At 37.1% G+C, this 20,128-nt stretch overlaps 1 protein-coding gene across 2 annotated transcripts in view; it reads left to right on the top strand.

The window, feature by feature from the left end:
- The first annotated feature begins 2,544 nt into the window (after positions 1 to 2,544).
- The window catches only part of AFG1L (AFG1 like ATPase), a 194,708-nt gene continuing 177,124 nt past the window's right edge, over positions 2,545 to 20,128 (top strand). For both annotated transcript variants that reach the window (XM_046674358.1, XM_046674357.1), the window contains exon 1: positions 2,545 to 2,831. In XM_046674358.1, the coding sequence (XP_046530314.1) occupies positions 2,696 to 2,831 (136 nt within the window). In that variant the 5' untranslated portion in view covers positions 2,545 to 2,695. The remainder of the gene's footprint in view (positions 2,832 to 20,128) is intronic.

The raw sequence follows: 20,128 nt of genomic DNA, 5'->3' as shown, positions 1-20,128 counted from the left end.
AAGGGAATGCTCGTAAGAAGAAGAACAACAACAATAACAGTATTAAGGGATGGCATCCTGGCTTGTTCATGCAACAGCCTATCCCATCTATAGTCTGTCTCTGACAGTGGCCAACAGGCACCCTCTAAGGTGACAACCTTGTGAACTTACTGTTGGAAAATTATAGTGTCCTAGAGCTAGAGAAAAACTGAATACTCCAAATCACCCATATTTATTATGGATTATCATCTCATTTATTTAAATCCTACTTGAAATCCCCCCCTTTTTTTTTTGCTTTTAATGAGTTTTATAAATTTGCTGTTTCAAGTGTTAAGGTTCAGTAGTACTTTCCTCTATTTATTTAAAAATTTCCCCCTACTTTTTTCAAGCTTTAGGGTACATGCCTTATTTCTACACTTCTTGGATATCATGAATCCATGCTGGTCTAGGCTCTTCCTTACTTTAGATTTTGACCTTATTCCCTTTCAATTTCTATTTACATGTGCATTTGACTAACTCTTTGTGTATATACATTATCTCATTCAATTTTCACAAAACCTCTGTGACGTAGCTGGGACAGACACCATCTTAATTTTATAGATAAGGAAAACAGAAAGGGAGAGGATAAATCAGTGACTAAATCAGAATCCAAATATATCTTCTGATGACTACTATAGTATGTTTTCTGTCAACCACTTTTTTCCCATTTCCTTCTTTATTTTATTTGTCCTTCTCTGGTTACTTTCGGACTAGTTTTGTCCTTGAGAGCAGATGTCAGAACTACTTGGCCCTTTCTCTAGGAAGATTTTTAAATAAGGACAAGATAATGCTTTCTGATTTTCTGATTTACCTCTGTTAGTTTTTCTGATGATGTTCAAAATTTCTTTTAGGGTTATTTTTGCTTTTTTATTTGTTTTCACAATTGCAGGTACAGCAGGAGCACAGGACTGATGTTTTAATAAAATATTTTACAACAGCTACTAGTTAGTCTTCTGGTCATGAGGATTCTCTTGAATACAACAAATGTAATCTAAGTTATTTCCCACTGTTACCCATACTTGTATACAATAAAGTTCATTTGCCATGTTTCTGTCTATTTGCACAGCCACGTGAAAATCTTCTGTAGATCTTCCTGCCAATTTGGCTTTAGACTATATGTGAGTGCTTATTTCACTTCCATAATTATTAAGCTGTTGGAAAGTCTAATCAAAGGTAATTTCATTGACCAAGGCAATTGTTTTCCCAGAGGAACAAAAACGATACCTAGATAATCTCTGACAGTCTTAAGTGTGATGAATATGTAAGTCAAGGAAGAAATAGTCCAATTTTTTCAAAAGGTCTTTCACAAAGTGTCACACGAAAAATTAGTAACATGAAATGAAAGAAACAAACGAAAAACCCCATTCCCTAGAGCATAGAGGAATAGCTTGTCATGTCAGACAATGGAATTAAAGATAGAAAACAAATAGTAAGTATAAATTGATTCATTTTGAACGATACAATCAAAATAATTTTTCCATAAATGATTTGACAGAGTTGGTAGAGAAGTCTCCAAACTGTTATACGTGCTATGCTCTCCCTTTTCCCGTTTCTTTGGAATCTTCTATTGTGGACCAACTGCCTAACTTCCTGGAACTCTTTCGAGTGTAGTTTTTATTTAGTTTTCACACAACTGAAACTTGGCTTCTCCTTCCTGTAATCCAGACTTTCTTTCCTGCCTGCCTTAGCTCACTTTACTCCCTGTTCTTGGAATGTCTTCATTTCCTGTTAAAAGTAAAGCTTCTAGAAGGTCTTCCTGATTTCCCAGCCAAAGTGCTCTCCTTTCATTGATTCTCTGACACCTGGTAGAATCTGTTACTTTCTTCATCCCTCCTACTGGAATGCCAGCCTCTTCTGAACAGCAATTTGTATTCCCAATACACTTATCATAGTGACTCAAAACATTTTTTGTTTAATCAAATTAGGGCAGATCACTTAGAAATTCCTCTTTGGATACACTATCTCATGGCCACTCCATCCATTCATTGTCCATCTCAGGCCATTGGCTTTCCCATGTTATTTATAAATTCTTTCAAAACATTTGAGTGTATGCCATATTGAAAATGAATTATGCTATTCAAATACAGAAAGCAAAAGTGGTAGGAACACATTTCAGCTATTCTGCCAAAGATGAGTTGGACAAAAGATGCCAAAGATGAGTTTGGCTGGAGACAAAAAACCCTGGGGCTACCATTTAGAGAGGTGTGACGAAGTAACATCAATATTTTCTCAAAATATGAGGGCTCATTGGGTCACCTACATTTTATTTAGGTTTCGGAATCTCACTCAGTTACGCTAACCGAAAAGACTCAGAGGTGGTTACGTGACTACACGTCGTAATCACATTCCAATTCCTTGAGAATGTTTAGGGACCTTACACTGCCAGAGCTGGGCGGAGAATCGCCCTTCCTCCCAAGCCTAGAACTGCCCGCCCCGCCCCTCCCACGGCGCCGCCGCACTGCATGCTGGGAGTCGTAGTCTCGGCTGGCGCCACCCGGAAGGAAGGGCAGTGCAGTCCAACCCGCCTCCTGGGTACTAGAGGTCGCGTTCTTCCGCTGCTCTTTTTCGTTCTGTTGGCCAGAGGGTTCCGTTAGCCCGGCTGCGTTTGTCCGTGCTGCAGTCTCTCATCTGGGTTTCAATAAAGTTTTTTTCTTCCTTCCCTTGTACGGAGCTCAAGATGGCGGCCTCCTGGTCGCCCTTGGTTACCCTGCGCTTAGTACAGAGCCGGCTGAGAGGGAGATGTGTTGGGTGCGGGGCCAAGGCCGCTGCTCTCGCCCCTCCGGCCACCGTCCTTGGAAACCCCATTTGGAAAGGTCAGTGACTGTGCCTTGAGTAGGCCATGACTGCCTCTGACCGGGGAAGCCTCGGGTCAGTCACCCTCCCTCCTCAGCTGCCTTCTGCTTTCACGGTTTTCGGAGCTAAGGGCCCCTCGAGAGGACTTTCAGGCCCTTCTATTACTGTCTGCCCATGAAAGAGTCCTGAGCGCTGAGGGAGCTAGCCCAGAGTGACTTTCATTTTGAGTGTCAGAGGTCGACCCAGAGTTTGTTCCTTCCCGGTGTAGAGTTGAGACCCGGTGAGCCCAGGTGCAGGAGTGCCTGGCTTGATGGGATGCAATGTGGGGTTGGGCCCGGGGGACCCTTGCGCCTTCCGCCTGCCCAGGCTCTCCCGGGCTGGTGACCGACCGGGCACTGATCTAAAAGCCAAGCCTGGGACCTCTGCAGGCCCCTGCGGGCTCTCGGGGTTCTGGGAACCCAAGTGTACAAGCATCCTCAGATTGAGGGATAGGTTCTTCATGTTCTTTTCAAGTCACTATAGGCTTCAGGGGGGTGTATTTTATCATGGGTCTTGCTTCATTCATTCATTCATTCAAATTGTTATGTGTTCACGAATGAATGAACATATATTTTGAGTAACCAAGCCCACAGGAGTGCTAATTTTACGGCTGTATTCATATACTCCCATTAAACTGCGGGCTACTCAAAGGCAAGGACCAGGTGTCATTGTTTCCGCAGCACTTCACACAATGTTTGTTGTCTGATTGGCAGATATGTTTTTTGAATGAATGAATGACGTTTTTCTTATTGTCTCTCTCATACTTATGCTTTCCTGTTTCTCATCTCCAAGCACTCCCTCTTATACATCTTAAATGGATTCTTATTGGCTAATTTAGCTAAAATCGTATCAGACTTTCATTATTATCATCAATAGAGTTGAAATTAATGCTAGCACCATGATTAAGTCACCTTAGATTTTTCTGCAAAGTTTAGCATAATTCACTTACTATATAATGGGATATTTTGGTAACATAAGGTTTGGATCGTAATGGAAACTTTACTTTTGGAATAGGCAATAAAAGCAAATGATACAAAATTCAAAAGGTACAAGAAGGAATATGGTAAAATGTTAAGACTCGTCCATCTCTATCCCTTAGCCACTTAGTTTTCCTCTACAGAGGCAATCTCTGTTACTAGTTTCTCATGTATTCTTCCAGAGACATTCTGTGTATATAAAAACATATACATATATAAATATCTGTTTTTAAAACAATAAAAATGGTAACAGATTATACACACTGTTCTGTTCCTTTCTTTTTTTTCATTTAGTATATCTTGGAGATCATTCCATATCAATACATATAGAACTGCCTCATATTTTAAATGGTTAAAATAGAATTCTATTCTATACATGTACCATAATTTATGAAAATTAAGATTTAAGGAACGTCATCATAATAACATATAAGATTTACTGAGTGGTTATTCTGTGTCATGCACTATTCTAAGTGCTTTCTGCATATGTTATCTCATTTAATTTTCATTATCCTCATTTTGGGGATAATGAATCCAAGATTGCAGAAGTTATGTGGCTAGTTAAGTGTCAGAACTTATGGGTTCAAGTAAAGGCTATATTTGGACTTATATCTGACCATAAAGGCTATGCTGTTAACCTGTATTCATACTGCTTCCTATTCTCAAAATTTAGCCAGTTTTGGATGTGGAGATTTGATGAAAATGCAGCTAGGGTAGAGGTTGATTTGATTGTAGCTAAAGATGCTCCTTCCCCTTCTTTAAACAAAAGGACAATTTAAGTTGAAATGTTATTCAGCGTTTAGAGTCTGATTTAAAAATTTGTTTTGTATCCCTTTCTTGTTTTTTTTTTTTTTTTTTACTGTTTACATACGTTCATATTTTATCTCTACTTTTTCGTCTTTTCAAGTCTACTGTTTACTGCAGTGTAATGTGATAGAAGCATTGGCTTAATGTTAAACAAAAGAAGGAAATAGAGAAAGGAAAGTAATAAGGGGAAAGGAAGAGCAGGTTCTTAACTTTGTTTTTATGCCCCATCTAAGCTTTAATGCCAGCCCTGACTCCAAGACATTTTGGAAACTGGAACTATGAAAACTTTAGGGATCCTAGAATGCTGTTCATCCAAATCACCTACCTGATTGCCTAACTTTAAATTCCTTAGGAAATACAATATTGTGAATTCCATTTGGGATACATCTGTTTAAAATAGTTAGATTATTAAAAAATTGAAAGTGAAATTTGGTGTTTTAGGTAATTTAAGCATATATGGTCAATTTTGATTTCACTGCCTGTTTTCTTTTAGGTCTAAGAAAGAAACCTTCATTTAAGGTTTTCATTAATGTAACAGTTATTCAACCTTTAGGTAGTTAAAGGGAAATATTTTATTAGAAATCAGAGTGGCTGTGGTGTGGGTAGAAAATGCCTCAAAATTGGTAATTCAGTTGAAGCCTTGTATTAAGTGTGTGTGTGGGGGGGAGGGAAGTGAATGAAATCGGGTCCCAGCCCTTGAATAGCTCACAGTCTTGGAAGGGAGCTGAAATTCCAATAGCTAACGTTTATTGAACCCTTTCTATGTTCCAGGCAGTATACTAGCACTTTCTTTCTTCATAATTTAGTCTTCATTAAAAACCCTGTAAGATTATTGTTATCTCTATTTTATAGATGAATAAACAGGCGTGGGCACCTAACTGGGATTTGAACCCAGGTATTTTTGCTCCAGAACCACAAACGCAACCTCTGTGTTCTACTAGCTCCTTAACATAATAATGGACATTAATAACCCATCATCTAGGCCCATCTGAAGTGAGGGGTAGGACTACAGATGAGAAAGCAGCTCTGCTTAGGGAGAGGAAGTTTTTTTTAGTAAAAGTATAGAATTGAGCTGTACATGGCCTTTATTGGTTTATGGTCCCCCAGTGAGAATAGCTAGAGATGAAGCTGGGAAGGTGGCCTGGGATCTGGTTAAAGGAGGCTTGTGTGGTGTAAGATGTCTAGGTTCAGTGGGACGATTTTGTAGGTTTCTTAAGAAGAGAGGTGATCAATCTGGTTTAGCGTGATTATTCTTACTGCTGCCTGAAAAACAGATCAGGAATGCCTGGATGGGGGAATATTGGAAGCTGGGTGATTATTTAGGAGGAAGTTGTAGTTCAAGGGAGAGTAGTTTGTGGCCTCAATTACTGCTGTGGCAAGAGGTGGAGAGCAGGGCAGCAAGAGAGGGAATTCAGAGACACTTTGGTAGAGTTGACAGGCTTTGGGGAAGAGAAGGAAAGAAGAGTTAAGACCAATTTAGGTTTCCTAGTTTGGGTAATTTAGTGGTTTCACCATCCATCTATCAAGGGAAACAAACACACGAAAGGTCCAGAGGCATTTTAGAGGGAGATTCCATTTTCGATTTGTTAAATTTGAGGTGTTTATGACGATTCTAGGTAAATAAGTCTAATTAGTTGTAGAAAATATGGGGATCTGAGACTAAGAAAGGAAATATGAGGTGTGGAGACCCATGAGAATGGAAGAACTAGCCTGGGAATATTTGTAGGGTGAAAAGGAGAAAAGGCTGAGGGTGAGTCCTTGAGGAAAACTGACAGTTTATGAGCAGAAGAACATAAACTTGTCGGAGAGCAGGAGAGAGGTCTTAGGAAAACTAGGAGAGAAGCCAAGGAAGAGAATGTTTCTAGGTTTTCTAAAACTGAAAATTAGCTTGTCTGAAAATTCTATTTTATTTAAGCTAGACTTAGAAATTAAGTTTATTTCATAGAGGCAAGGTAATATGAGAGTCATATCTTGTGATTTCCTATTATTATAGTGTCCCTCTGTATCTCAATGTTATATTTTTAGGTGTCTCTTAAATGATGACTCATACTTACCTTTAGCTCCACAATCTATTCTTTACTACATGTGCTTAGAAGATCTTGATTAGGTATTAATATGAGGAGAACTAATCCAACTCAGCCATATGAATTGATGAATTGATATAATTTATTGGTAGTACAGATAAGTGGTTAAGAAGATGGGCTTTGGACTTTTATTATCCAATTAGATGAATACCCTTATGTGAAACTTCATATTTCTTGGATTTCCATTAACATTTATTATTATATTAGGAAAGAATATTCATGCCCACTCTTGAGGCTGATTAACTTCATGTTAATGGTTTCCTTCAATTAAAATTTTTTAAAAGCATAGCACAGCTTATTACATAGACATAGTGCCCTCGATGTAGTTCTGGGGTGGAAGGAGAGGCAGATGAAATAGGGTCAGTCCAAGAGTAGAAGTGATAGAAAGGAACTTCAGAGGTCTAGAAATGGATTATTGATCTTCTGTAGATTAGCACTGTGTTACACCTCAAGAGCTTCATTCTCTTTGTTTAAGTAAATGATGAATGTTTAAATGGGTATAACTGGGTTTTTGAATTTGTCTTTTCATGAAAAGTACCACAGAAATAATAGGTATCAAAGGTGTAGAAATAGGTAGTTCAGCCTTGGGCCCAGTGCAGTAATATGTGCTATAAATTCTCGGAGGTCCTCTAGCCTCTGCTTGAATCTATCTAACTAGATCACTCATATATTTCACTAACATGTGACTAAGATTTGTTCTAATTTCTCTCTTAAAAGCCTTTTGGATATGTCTATTCTTCTTGCTGTGTTTTGTCTTCCTTGCCTAAGGTGTTCTGTTGAGGTCCCCTTTGTATGCCTACCCTACTGGAAGTACCTGATAATTTTATCTCTGGAGTCTTTTTCATAACCTTTGTTGACTGTCTTGCTTGTCCCTTCTTACTTCTTCTCTCCATTGAGGCATTACCAGAAGTTACCTTTTCAGCACGATATCTATCCATATTCTTGACCAGGTGGCAGTTTTCAACAATTTTTAAAGCCTGAGTGTGTAATTCTTAGAGTAGTTCCTTCATAGCTTCATAATGCAGTTTATATCTTAAATGCAATTCCTGTAGATTCCATTTAAAAATTCTGATTTGTATATGTGTGAGTGTATAAAATTTAAATGAATATAACAAATAGATGTTTTTCTTTGTCGTTTGAAAGAAAATAGATCCCTTAGATCTCATTATTAGTGTATGAACAGAGTGAATATTAAGGGGTTACTCAGTATGCTAGGCCATGCCTATAATTACTTCAGAATAGCTTTATTCAGATTTTTAGGCAGTATTTTACTGATTTATTATCATGAAATTTAAAGTACTGTTTTTTCCTTTTGTAAAGTTACACACATTGGCATATTTAAGATTAGCTTCTAAAGGAAAAGAATGATAACCAGCAAGCATTTAGTTTTAATTTTCATAATTTTTCTATTTAAATCAAAAGCACCCTTTTAAAGCCCCTAAATCAGCCCTTTATAAATAAAGTAAATCATCTTGTGATACGTTCCTTGATGATGGCTTATGTTGTTTTTCTAAAGAAAGAGTTTAATTAAGATTTGATTTTCTTGTATTCTGCACTTTGTTTATTCATCACTGAATCAAACATAGGTCTCTAATGTCACTGGTAAGTCTGACTTTTTGGGTCCTTGATGACCATTGCAGTTTTCAAAAAAGCAGCTGAATATTTATCTTTTGTGTATGATTAGAACATAATAGAGCGTAAATGGGCTGCCTATGACCTTAGCATGGGCTTCTGTCATTGTAGGAGAACATTTCTGGTCAGTGGCCACTGTTTACAGTTTGTTAAAGTCAACACAAATGTACAAATAACTCATGAATAATTGTGAGCACAGTATTTGAATGGATGTTTAATAAATATGCATTAAAAATCTAATTACAGTAATGAAGTTTACAGCTGAAATTTTAATCCAGCCCTTTAGAAATATTAAATGTGCTTTTCCTGATTGTGCGTTTTTCTCACAGCAGTTGGGTAAACATTTTAAACTGGAAATCTAAATTCCTTATATAGTTTTGATTTTGTTTAACTAAGCGTGTGTGCTTTTTGGCAACAATCTTCTTTCTCTTTGTGAAGAAGTGAAGCTCCTTTTATTTCATAACTGTTACTTTGAAGAATTTCCATCAGTTCTGTCTTAGGCCTGGTGAACATACGGGATCCAGACAAATGATAAAATGTGACCTGGAAAGACTAGATTGTGATTTTGGTTTCATTTTGTAGTACTGGATCAATCATTTAATTTGGTATTTCCATTTTCTCATCTGTAGAATGGGATTAATTATCCTAACTCTACCTTCCTCAAATGTCATTTACTAGGCTCAAATAAGGTATTATATAATATGAGGAAGTCCTTTGAAAACTATAGGAAATGTTATATAAATGTGAGGCTATGCCAGGAGTAATTGAAGTATTAATGCTGAAAATGCTGGGTGGTGGATTCCAGTTAGTGAATAGAAATGGGATGAACTCTATATAGAATTACTAAAACCATTTTAATTTGGGGGAGGACTCACATATATTAACAGTAGTAAAGGGGTCAGTCTGATTTCAGTGCTTTGAATTCTAGAATATGCAGTTTTGATTTTTCTGATTGTCCAAGGGCCTTCGTAGGTAACCAGGGATGGTTTTTGTTCTCCTGGATTTAACTACCTTTTCTCTGGCTGTCCTGAACACCTAAAGTTTCTTAGAAAATATGAATTACTGCTTTTGTCATCATGTTTCAAAGACAGCTGTTGAAATTTGATTTATAGTATGCAGGTAAGTCACTAAGGTAAAATATCTTAATTTAGTAAGATACTGTTTATGGATACTGTTTTCTTTTTTTTTTTCTTTTTTTTCAATTTTATTTTTAAAGATTGGCACCTGAGCTAACAACTGTTGCCAACCTTTTTTTTTTTTCTAATTTATCTACCCACCTTCGTACATAGTTGTATATCTTAGTTGCAGGTCCTTCCAGTTGTGGGATGTGGGACACCACCTCAACGTGGCCTGATGAGCGGTACCATGTCTGCGCCCAGGTTCTGAACCCTGGGCTGCGGCAGCAGAGTGCGCAACCTTAACCACTGGGCCACGGAGCCGGCCCTATGGATGCTGTTTTCAAAGGAGCTCAAGAGGCTATGAACTATTTACTGTGCAGTAAGATATAAAGATAACGTTTCATAGAACCCTAGAATGTTAGAGCTGAAGAGGACCTCTGGGTCGTGTAGTCAAATGTCAGAGGGGCATGTAGTTTCTGTCTTAACCCTTTCTTTTTGAGGCATCCTATTTGTTTTTGGACAGCCCTAGCTGTTAGCAAATTCTTTAAATAGGATGAAATTCAAGGTTTTCTGTAACTTCTCCCCATTCATCTTGAATCTTTCTCCAGACACAACATATATAACTCTAGTCCTCATTGGACTTATGACAGCTCTTTAAACATTATCAAGACTGATAATATCTTATTCATTTATTTACTTGTTTGTTCATTTATCAAATTATTGGGTGCTCACTTGTCCCAATTCCATTTACGACCTTTAAAACATCCTTATATTTCTCCCATTCATCCATTCATTTACTTATTCCCCAAATATTTTTTGGTGCCATCTATATGCTAGATACAGGATGCTGGGGTGTTGTTACTCTCTTCTCAATGTCGGCTCTCATTTGTCCTATCAGTCAAATCTCATGACATGGATCTAGAAACCATTCCTTTCTTGAGATTACAGTCTACTTTATGAATGTCACTCTGAAAATGTGTCCCCCATATCTCAATATATTCCTTTAGATATGCCTAGCAGCAGTATTACAGGTTACCTTTTCTGTTTTGTGTTGCATTAACTTTTGGTGGCCAGATCATATTCATGTCTCACCTTTAAGACTCCTGGGGCTATTAAGATAGATCTCTTCAGTTTGTATCTGATTATTTTTTTCTATTTAAAAAATAAATTATTTTTAATTATAAAAATACTACATGTGCATAGTAGAAAGTACAGAAAGGACAAGTACTGTTAACTTTATTTTTTAAGTATGCTTATTGAAATATGTTTCATTTAGAAAGCAAATGATAAGTATAAAAGCCCACTGTATTTTGATAAATAGATCTGTGTAAGTGCAACCTAAAGCAAGAAGTAACACATTTATAGTGCCCAGAGGCTCCCATTGTGCACCTTCCAAGTCACTAGCTTTTTACTCGCAATGGTAATCAACATCTTGATTTATATTACTATTGATTTATCCATTCATCTGTTGATGGACGCCTAAGTTGTTTCCATGTCTTGGCTATTGTAAATAATGCTGCAGTGAACACGGGCGTGAAGATAGCTTTCAAGATAGTGATTTTGTTTCCTTCGGATAAATACCCAGAAGTGGAATTGCTGGATTCTATCTCTTTCATTTTTTTTTTTAAAGATTTTATTTTTCCTTCTTCTCCCCAAAGCCCCCCAGTACATAGTTGTATATATTTTTAGTTGTGAGTCCTTCTAGTTGTGGCATGTAGGATGCCGCCTCAGCATGGCTTGATGAGCGGTGCTAGGTCTGCGCTGAGGATCCAAACCTGTGAAACCCTGGGCTGCCGAAGCAGAGTGCGTGAACTTAACCACTTGGCCACGGGGCCGGCCCCTGGATTCTATTTCTTAATGAATTGTAGGAGTTCTTTATATATTTCGGATATGAGTCCTTTGAAGATACATAGATTGCAAATATTTTCTCCCACTGTGTGGCTTGCATTTTAATTTTTTTAGTGGAGTCTTTTAATGAACCTAAGTTCATTACGAACATAAGAAATCTTTGTTTACCTTAAGGTCATGAAGGTATTTTTAAATTATCTTTTAGAAGCTTTATTGTTTTACTTTTCACATTTAGATCTATGATCCATTTGGAATTAATTTTTGTGTATGATGTTAGGTTTGGGTCAAGATTCATTTTTTTGCATGTGGATTTCCAGTTGACCAAGGAACATTTTTTGAATAGAGCTCTTTTTTCCAGGCTACTGCAGTGCCACCTTTACATAAATAAAAGCGTCTATATATGTGTGGGCTTCTATTTTTTACCGTTGGTCTGTTCTTGTTGCAGTATTACACTGTCTTAATTCTCTTTATATCTGGCTGCGTAAGTCCTCTAACTTCACTCTTTTTCCAGACTGACTAGACCTGAGCTGTCTGATACCATAGTCACTAGCCACATGTGGACACTGAGTACTTAAAATGTGGCCAATGTGGCTAGGGAACTAAATTTTTAATTTTATTTAATTTTAATTAACTTAAATATAAATTTTTAAAAGATACTTGATTCAGCTATTGGAAAACTTTTATTTTTAATACACTTTATTTTTTAGAGCAGTTTTAGGTTCATAGCAAAATTGAGCAGAAGGTACAGAGATTTCCCATATACCCCCTGTTCCCACACATCTATAGCCTCCCTCATTATCAACATGAGTATTCTTGGAACAACTTGGGAATGTGAATCCACTTTCCTAACTGTAGATTTTATGAAGTCTAAATACAGATTACATATTTCCAATAAAAATTTAACATCCAAATTGACACATGTTCTAAGTGTAAAAATATATACTGAACTTTGAAGACTTAGTATGAAAATGAAGACTATAAAATATCTTATTAAAATTTTAAAAATTTTGATTACATGTTGATTATAGTCCTTGATGTCAAGAACTGTGAAAGATCTAAGATTTTACCCTGCTTGCAAGGTGACGTGTTAACCTGCCATGGTTTGATGAATGTTGGCAGAAGACATGAAACTCCTGGATTTGAGACGAAGAATCTTTTTTTGCATGGGAAGATTTACCCTAAGCTAACATCTGTTGCCAATCTTCCTCCTTTTTTCTCCTCCCCACCCCCAAAGCCCCAGTACATAGTTGTGTTTACTTAGAAGTTCTCTTGGTTCTTCTGTGTGAGCTGCCGCCACAGCATGGCCACTGACAGACAAGTGGTGTAGTTTTGCGCCCAGGAACTGAACACGGCCCCCGAAGTGGAGTGCTCTGAACTCTAACTGCTAGGCCACCAGGGCTGGCTTGAGACAAAGAATTTTATTAGTCATGGCCCAGCAGGCAACGTGAGCTTCATGTTTGCCTCAGTTCATCTTGCCCCTCAGACCCTATGGGGTGATGCAGCAGTTGGTATAGGTGGGTGCCTGCATATTCAGTGGGTTTGTGTCATAGTTGAGGAACTCTGAGCTTAGGAAACCCTATTTTTTATAAGGGGGCTGTAAACAAACTCAGCTTTTGACCTGGAGGGGGACATTATACTGGACAGCAACAAATACTGTTGAAAAGATGATCTAGGACAAAAGCTATCTGTACCTCTACTTATAGGTGTGCAGAAATGCAAAAGACCGATGAAAAATGGTCTTCCGACAGTTGAAATGATAGTTTGTATGTGTTGGATTAAATAAAATGTTAGTAAAATTAATTTTACCTCTTTTAAAAAGCTTTAGAAAATGTAGCTATTAAAAAATTTTAAATTGTATATGTTGTTCACGTTATACTTCTTTGTACAACACTGATCTGGGCTATTCTAGGCCCTTTGCATTTCCATATAAATTTCAGAATCATTTTAGGAATTTCCTCAAAAAAATATGCTGGGATTTTTTTTTTTTTAAGTGAAGTAAAATTTAGAGTGAAATCCACAAATCTTATGTGTAGTATTCAGTGAATTTTAGCAAATATATTCATCATGTAACTTGCACTCAATGAAGATATAGAATAGAGGTTGACAAACCTTTGCGGTAAAGGGCTAGAGAGTAAATATTTTACACTTTATGGGCCTTCGGATCTCTGTCACAACTTTTTCTTGCCCTTGTTGTACAAAATCATCCATAGATAATATATAAATGAATGAGCATGGCTGGGTTCCAGTAAACTTTATTTACAAAAATAGACAATGAACTGGATTTGGCCCATGGGCCATACTTTGCTGACCCCTGATATAGAACATTTCCATCACCTTGTGAAGTTTCCTCCTGCCTCTTTTAGTTATTCTTTACATCCTACAGTTGATCTTTGTTCCGATTTCTATCCCCGTAGATTTATTTTGCCATAGATTAATTTTTCTATCACAATAGATTAATTTTACCTGTTCTTTGAATTCATCTAAATGGAATTATATAATACGTACTCTGTTGTGTCTGATTTCTTCCATTTTACGTTTTTCACATTAACCTATGTGATTTTATGTTTTAGCAGTTCATTTTTGTTACTGCATAGTATTCCACTGTATGAATATACCACAATTTGTTTGTCCATTCTCCTGTTGATGGACATTTGAATTCTTTCCAGCTGCTTCAATCTTGTATTAGTTATTTTGTGGATAGTTGTTTTCATTTCTCTTGGATGTATACCTAGGAGTGGAATTTCTGGTTCATATGGTAAGTGTATGTTTAACTTTATAAGAAACTGCCAAAGTGTTGTCTAAAGTGATTGTACCATTTTACACTCTCATCATTAATGTAGGAGTTTTCAGGTTGCAATACATCCTTACCAAGGCTTGAGGTTGTCAAGGTTTTATTTTTTATTTCTATTTATTTATTTATTTAAAGATTTTATTTTTCCTTTTTCTCCCCAAAGCCCCCTGGTACACAGCTGTATATTCTTAGTTGTGGATCCTTCTGGTTGTGGCATGTGGGACGCTGCCTCAGCATGGCTTGATGAGGGGTGCCATGTCCGTGCCCAGGACCCAAACCGGCGAAACGCCAGGCTGCTGAAGCGGAGCATGCGAACTTAACCACTCGGCCATGGTGCTGGCCCCTCTTTATTTATTTATTTATTTATTTATTTGCTGAGGAAGATTCACCCTGAACTAACATCTGTTGTCAATATTCCTCTTTTTGTATGTGAGCTGCCACGACAGCATGGCCACTGACAGACGAGTAGTGTAGGTCTGTGCCTGGGAACCAAACCTGTGTTGCTGAAGTGGAGTGTGCCAAACTTAACCACTAGGCCACTGGGGCTGGCCATCCCCCCAACCTTTTTGTTTTTCCTGAGGAAGATTCACCCTGAGCTAACAGCTATTGCCAATCTTCCTCTTTTTGCAGAGGAAGATTCACCCTGAGCTAACATCTCTTGCCATTCTTCCCCTATTTTGTATGTGAGCCACTGTCACAGCATGGCTATTGATAGATGAGTGGTGTATGTCCATGCCTGGGAACTGAACCTGGGCCTACTGAAGCAGAGTATGCTGAACTTGACCATTAGGGCACCGGGGCTGGCCCTGTCAAGGTTTTAAATTTTAGTCATTCCAGTGAGTGTGAAATGATATCTTATTGCGGTTTACATTTGAATCTACTTAATGACCAAAGATGTTGAGCAGTTTTCATGTGCTTATTGACCATTTGTTTATCTTCTTTTGTTAAGTATCTGTTCACCTCTTTTGGCCCTTTTTAAATTGGGTTGTCTATCTTATTTGTAGATGTTCTTTATATATACTGGATACAAGTTTGTTGTCATATGTATGTTTTGGGAAAGTTGTTTTCTTGCTGGAATTTTTTTTAATTGAAAAAGTTATTATTAAGATATAATTTACCTTCCATAAAATCCACCCTGTTAAAATGTACAATTCAGTGGTATTTAGTATGTTCACAAAATTGTGCAGCCATCACCACTATCTAATTCCATAACACTTTTATCACTCCAAAAAAGACACCCGATACTCGTTAGCGTCACTACCCATTTCCCTCCTTCTTCTCTCCCCCCACCACCCAATTGCCCCCAACCCTTGGCAACCACTAATTTACTTTCTGTCTCTGGATTTGCATATTCTTGACATTTCATAGAAAAGGAACCCTACAATATGTAGTGTTTTGTGTTGGCTTCTTAGCGTTATGTTGAGGTTTATCCAAGTTGTAATATTTATCATTCCTTATTATAGCTGAATAATATTCCATTGTATGGATGAATATACTATGTTTTGTTTATTCATTCATTCATCAGTTGATGGACATTTGGCTTATTTCCACTTTTTGGCCATTATCAATAGTGCTGCACACTATTTGTGTACAAGTATTTGTGTGGACATGTATTTTCATTTCTCTTGGCTATATACCTAGGAGTAGAATTGCTGGGTCATGTGGTAACTCTGTTTAACTTCTTGAGGAACTGTTACTGTTTTCCAAAGCATCCGCACTATTTTACATTTCCACCAGCAATATATGAGGGTTCTAATTTTGCCACATCCTCTCCAACACTCAGTATTGTCTTTTTGATCATCACTATCCTAGTGGGTGTGAAGTGCTATCTCATTGTGGTTTTGATTTCTATTTCCCTAATGACTAATGATATTGAACATCTTTTCATGTGCTTATTGACCATTCATGTATCTTCTTTGGAGAGACGTCTATTTAAATCCTTTACCCATTAAAAAATTGGGTTATCTTTTTATTGTTGAGTTGTAAGACTTCTTTATATATTCTGAAGTCAAGTTCCTTATCAGATATGTGATTTGCAAATATTTTCTCCCATTATGTGGGTTGTATTTTCACTTTCTTGATAATATCCTTTGATATACAAAAGTGTTAATTTTGATGAAGTCTGATTTATTTATTTTTTCTTTGGTTGCTTTTGCTTTTGATGTCATATCTAAGAAATCATTGCCTAATTCAAGGTCATGAAGATTTACAATTATGTTTTCTTTTAAGCGTTTTATAGCTTTAGCTCTTACATTTAGGTTTTTGATCTGTTCCTACTGGGATTTAATTATGATTCATTAAGTCTGAATTTCACAGGTGATTGTGATGTCCAGACAGGTTTGGGCTTTGAAAGTCCACACCTGTTAAAAGAGTAGATCAGGTGGCAAACGTTTTCTGTCAAGGGCCAAATAATAAATGTTTTTGGCCTTGCAGCCCATATGTCTCTGTCGCTCTGGTATTGTAGTGTGAAAACAGCCACAGACAATATGCAAACTAATGGGCATGACTGATTTGACCTACATGCTATAGTTTGCAGACCTCTGGACTAAATAAATGTTCATGTATACTTTCTTTTTTTGGTTTTAATTTTTTTTATGTATTTACTTTTTCAAACCATCTTGAAATTATTTTGGTATGTAGTATGAGGGAATAATTTAAATTAATTTTTCTGTTGTCTTCCAGTTGTCCAAATGTCACTTGTTAAATAATCTATTGCCTCCCATTGCTTAATTCATTTATTTAGCAAATATTTCTTGTGCACCTATCATATGCCAGGCATTGTAGGTGCTCGGTATTATTACCTGCCATCAAGTCGGCTCCTGCTCCTGGTGACCCTGTGAATGAGTGACGTCCACAATGTCCTGTCCTCAACAGCCCTGCTCACCTTCTGTAGATTCATGACTATGGCTTCCTTTATGGAGTCAATCCATCTCATGTTTGGTCTGCCTCTTTTGCTGTTGCCTTCTACTTTTCCCAGCTTTAATGTCTTTTCCAGAGAATCCTGTCTTCTCCTGATGTGTCTAAAGTAGGACAGCCTCAGCTTTGTAATTTTTGCTACCAACAATAGTTCAGCCTTAAGTTGCTCTAGGACCCACTTGTTCATTTTTCTGGCAGTCCAGGGTATATGTAGAACTTTCCTCCAACACCGTATTTCGAATGAATCAATTTTATTCCTGTTAGCCTTCTTCACTGTCCAGCTTTCGAACTCATACATAATACTTGGGAATACGAGGGTGTAGATAATCTTGGCCTTAGTCTCCAAAGACATTTCCTTACAGTTAATGATCTTTCCTAATTCTTTCTTTGCTGCCCTTCCAAGTCTCAGTCTTCTCTTGATTTCTTGGCTGCAGTCTTTATTTAAATTGATGACTGAACCAAGGTAGACAATTTCAGTGTCTTAATTGTCTATGTTAAAGTTATGTAGTTCTTCTGTAGTCATGATTTTTGTCTTCTTGATGTTGAAATGCAGTCCTGCTTTGGCACTTGGTGCTAGGTAGACAGTGAATTAAACAGGCGTGGTACCTTTCCTCTTGCAGCTTGCAGTCTAGTTGAGAGGAATAGACATAAAATGAATAACAAATGTGTAATTACAAGTTGGATGATAAAAAGAAAAGTATGGTGATAAGATTTGGTATTCTTCCCTCTTTTATTACATATTAAATTATTCCATAAACTTCTTTTTGGAATGTCTATTCATTGATCTTTTGATTATAGTGTTTTATATTTATTTTCACATCTGGTAGGCAAGATCCCCCTTGTTTGCTTCTTCATGATTTTCTAAGAATTTCGGCGGAACTGTATTTAATCTCCAAATTAGTTTGTGAAGAATTGGCAATGTTATAATGTTGTGCTTTTCTTTCCAATAGTATTGTGTGTCTGTTTTTTTCAAATTTTCACTGACACCTTTGAGAAAGATTTTATTTTTTTATATAGTTCTTATAAATTGATTGTTAATATCCTTTATTCTAGACTTTTTATTGTAATTGGGATCCTTTTTTTTAAATTGTATTTTCCAACTGGTTATTTTTAGTACGTTAGAAAGATAAAGCTGTGGAAATATTTTTCCAGTATCCTTCTTTGCTTAAGATGGGGTATAATCAAGCCACTGCATTCTTTGAAACTCATCCATGGCTGCCTTTTGCCTTCAGGATGAAATTCACATGGTTTATCATTGCAGGGCCCTGTGTCACCTGGTTCCTTTATACTTCTCTGGTAGCAGCTCTCTGCCTTCCACTTTATATCTCAGCCATACTGAGCTTGTTTCATTTTCTTTAGTGTGCCACACTCTTGTGTTTTGGAGCCTTCTCTCAGGCTAATGCATCTGCTTCCCTTCCTTCCATCTTTCCCTGGCTAACTTCTGTTTGTCCTCTGCTCTCAACTGAAACATCATTTCCTCTGAGTACCCTTCCTTAAGTCCCTTACCTAGGTTACTAGCTTTGGTTCTGTGATCTTCTAGCATCCTCTTCTTCCCTTTACTACATACCACACTTTATTAAAGTTGTTTATCCACTTGTTTGTATCTCCCCTAGTGCCCTGTCAGTATTTTGAGTGCAGTTACACTGTCTGTCTAGCTCAGCACTGGTCGTATTTGAATTTTTTAGCACAGAGCTATGCATTTTATAGATGTTTTATTATTATTTCTTAAAATATTTGTTGCTTATTGAATTCTTCTATTTAATAGATTTTCAGTTGATTCTTTTAAGTATAATTAAGTGTTTGAAAGTAAAATGCACCTTAGTTAAATTTTATGTTGGTAGTTTCATCCAGTTTTTCTGGCACGTCAGCATCAACTTGAATCATGATGTGACCTGGCACTGATTTGTCTCCCAACTATGTGTCATCTTCATATTTGAGGGCTAGGTCATTATGTGTTTGTTTAGGGCCAAATATATTAATATTTGTTCTCAAAGCTCAAAAAGGTGTACATAAATCTAGTTTGTCAAAATTCTTAAAAGCTAACTGTGAAATATAAGGCTTTTTGGTTTATATGGAGAGGAATTTCTTTCCTCTAACATTTCAACTTTGGGCTTTTAATAGAAAAAACCGCTGCAGCTGGTGGGGTTTGGAAGCGTGTTGTTAGCAGAGGCAGGTTGACTCCAGGGTGCAGGCAGGGCAGAGCTCTAGCAGGACCTGAGGAGGATGGAGCCCCAGGAGGAGCGGGTTGTTGGTTGCTGCCGGAGGCTTGAGTACTTCAAATTCGAGGGCCTAAGAGAGGTTTGTGTTTTGATTTTCTGTTGCCTGGTTACGACAAATAGGAGCGCAGCCTTCACTTGTCTGTAATATTATGGTGGCTTTAATGAGGGCAACATCCTGGTGGTTTTGGGTCACTTAGCTTCAGATCCTGTCTTGGTCATTCACTTAAGTTTCCTAACTTTTAAGGTATTTTAGCTTCTTCGTTTGTGAGGAGTAACAATATCTACCTCAGATTTTTTGGAGAAGTAAGAAAATATATAGAAAGTGCTGTGTGCTAGGTACGTAGTAGGCACTTATTAGTGTTAGTTTTCTTTTTCTTTACCTTTCGGGATTCTGTCGCATATGAATTTTCAAGTGAATCCAAGTTTTTCAAAGAAAACCTTAGGTTGTTAACATAAAGCATATAGCTTTTCTGGGTTACATAAATACCTCTTGCAGTCAGTTGATTTTTTATAACTTCCTTAATTCTACTGAAGTAAACACACATAATGCCTTGAAATAGTTAGATTCATCACAGATTACATAGAATATTTCTGGACATACAACTATCTAGGAAGGAATAATGCAAAAAGATAGTTTTCTTTACCTTGGAAACTCTAAATTTGTGTGGTCATGTGTCATCTTGCATATCTTCAATTCTTTCCTCTAATCATAGGATAGTTTTGAGCTGAGAAATTCTTACAGAATGTTTTTGAGCTGAACCCAACTTTACTGACAAGTTGTATGTAAAATGCACGTTAAACCACATCTTTACTGATTTTGAGTGTGACCTTGGAGATGCATTCTCAAAAAATATTTAACCTCAGATATTAAAACAAAAAGCCTTAA

This window comes from Equus quagga, chromosome 11, assembly GCF_021613505.1.
Source record: "Equus quagga isolate Etosha38 chromosome 11, UCLA_HA_Equagga_1.0, whole genome shotgun sequence".
Classification (NCBI taxonomy): Eukaryota; Metazoa; Chordata; class Mammalia; order Perissodactyla; family Equidae; genus Equus; species Equus quagga.
This window is presented reverse-complemented; position numbering and strand designations above follow the sequence as displayed.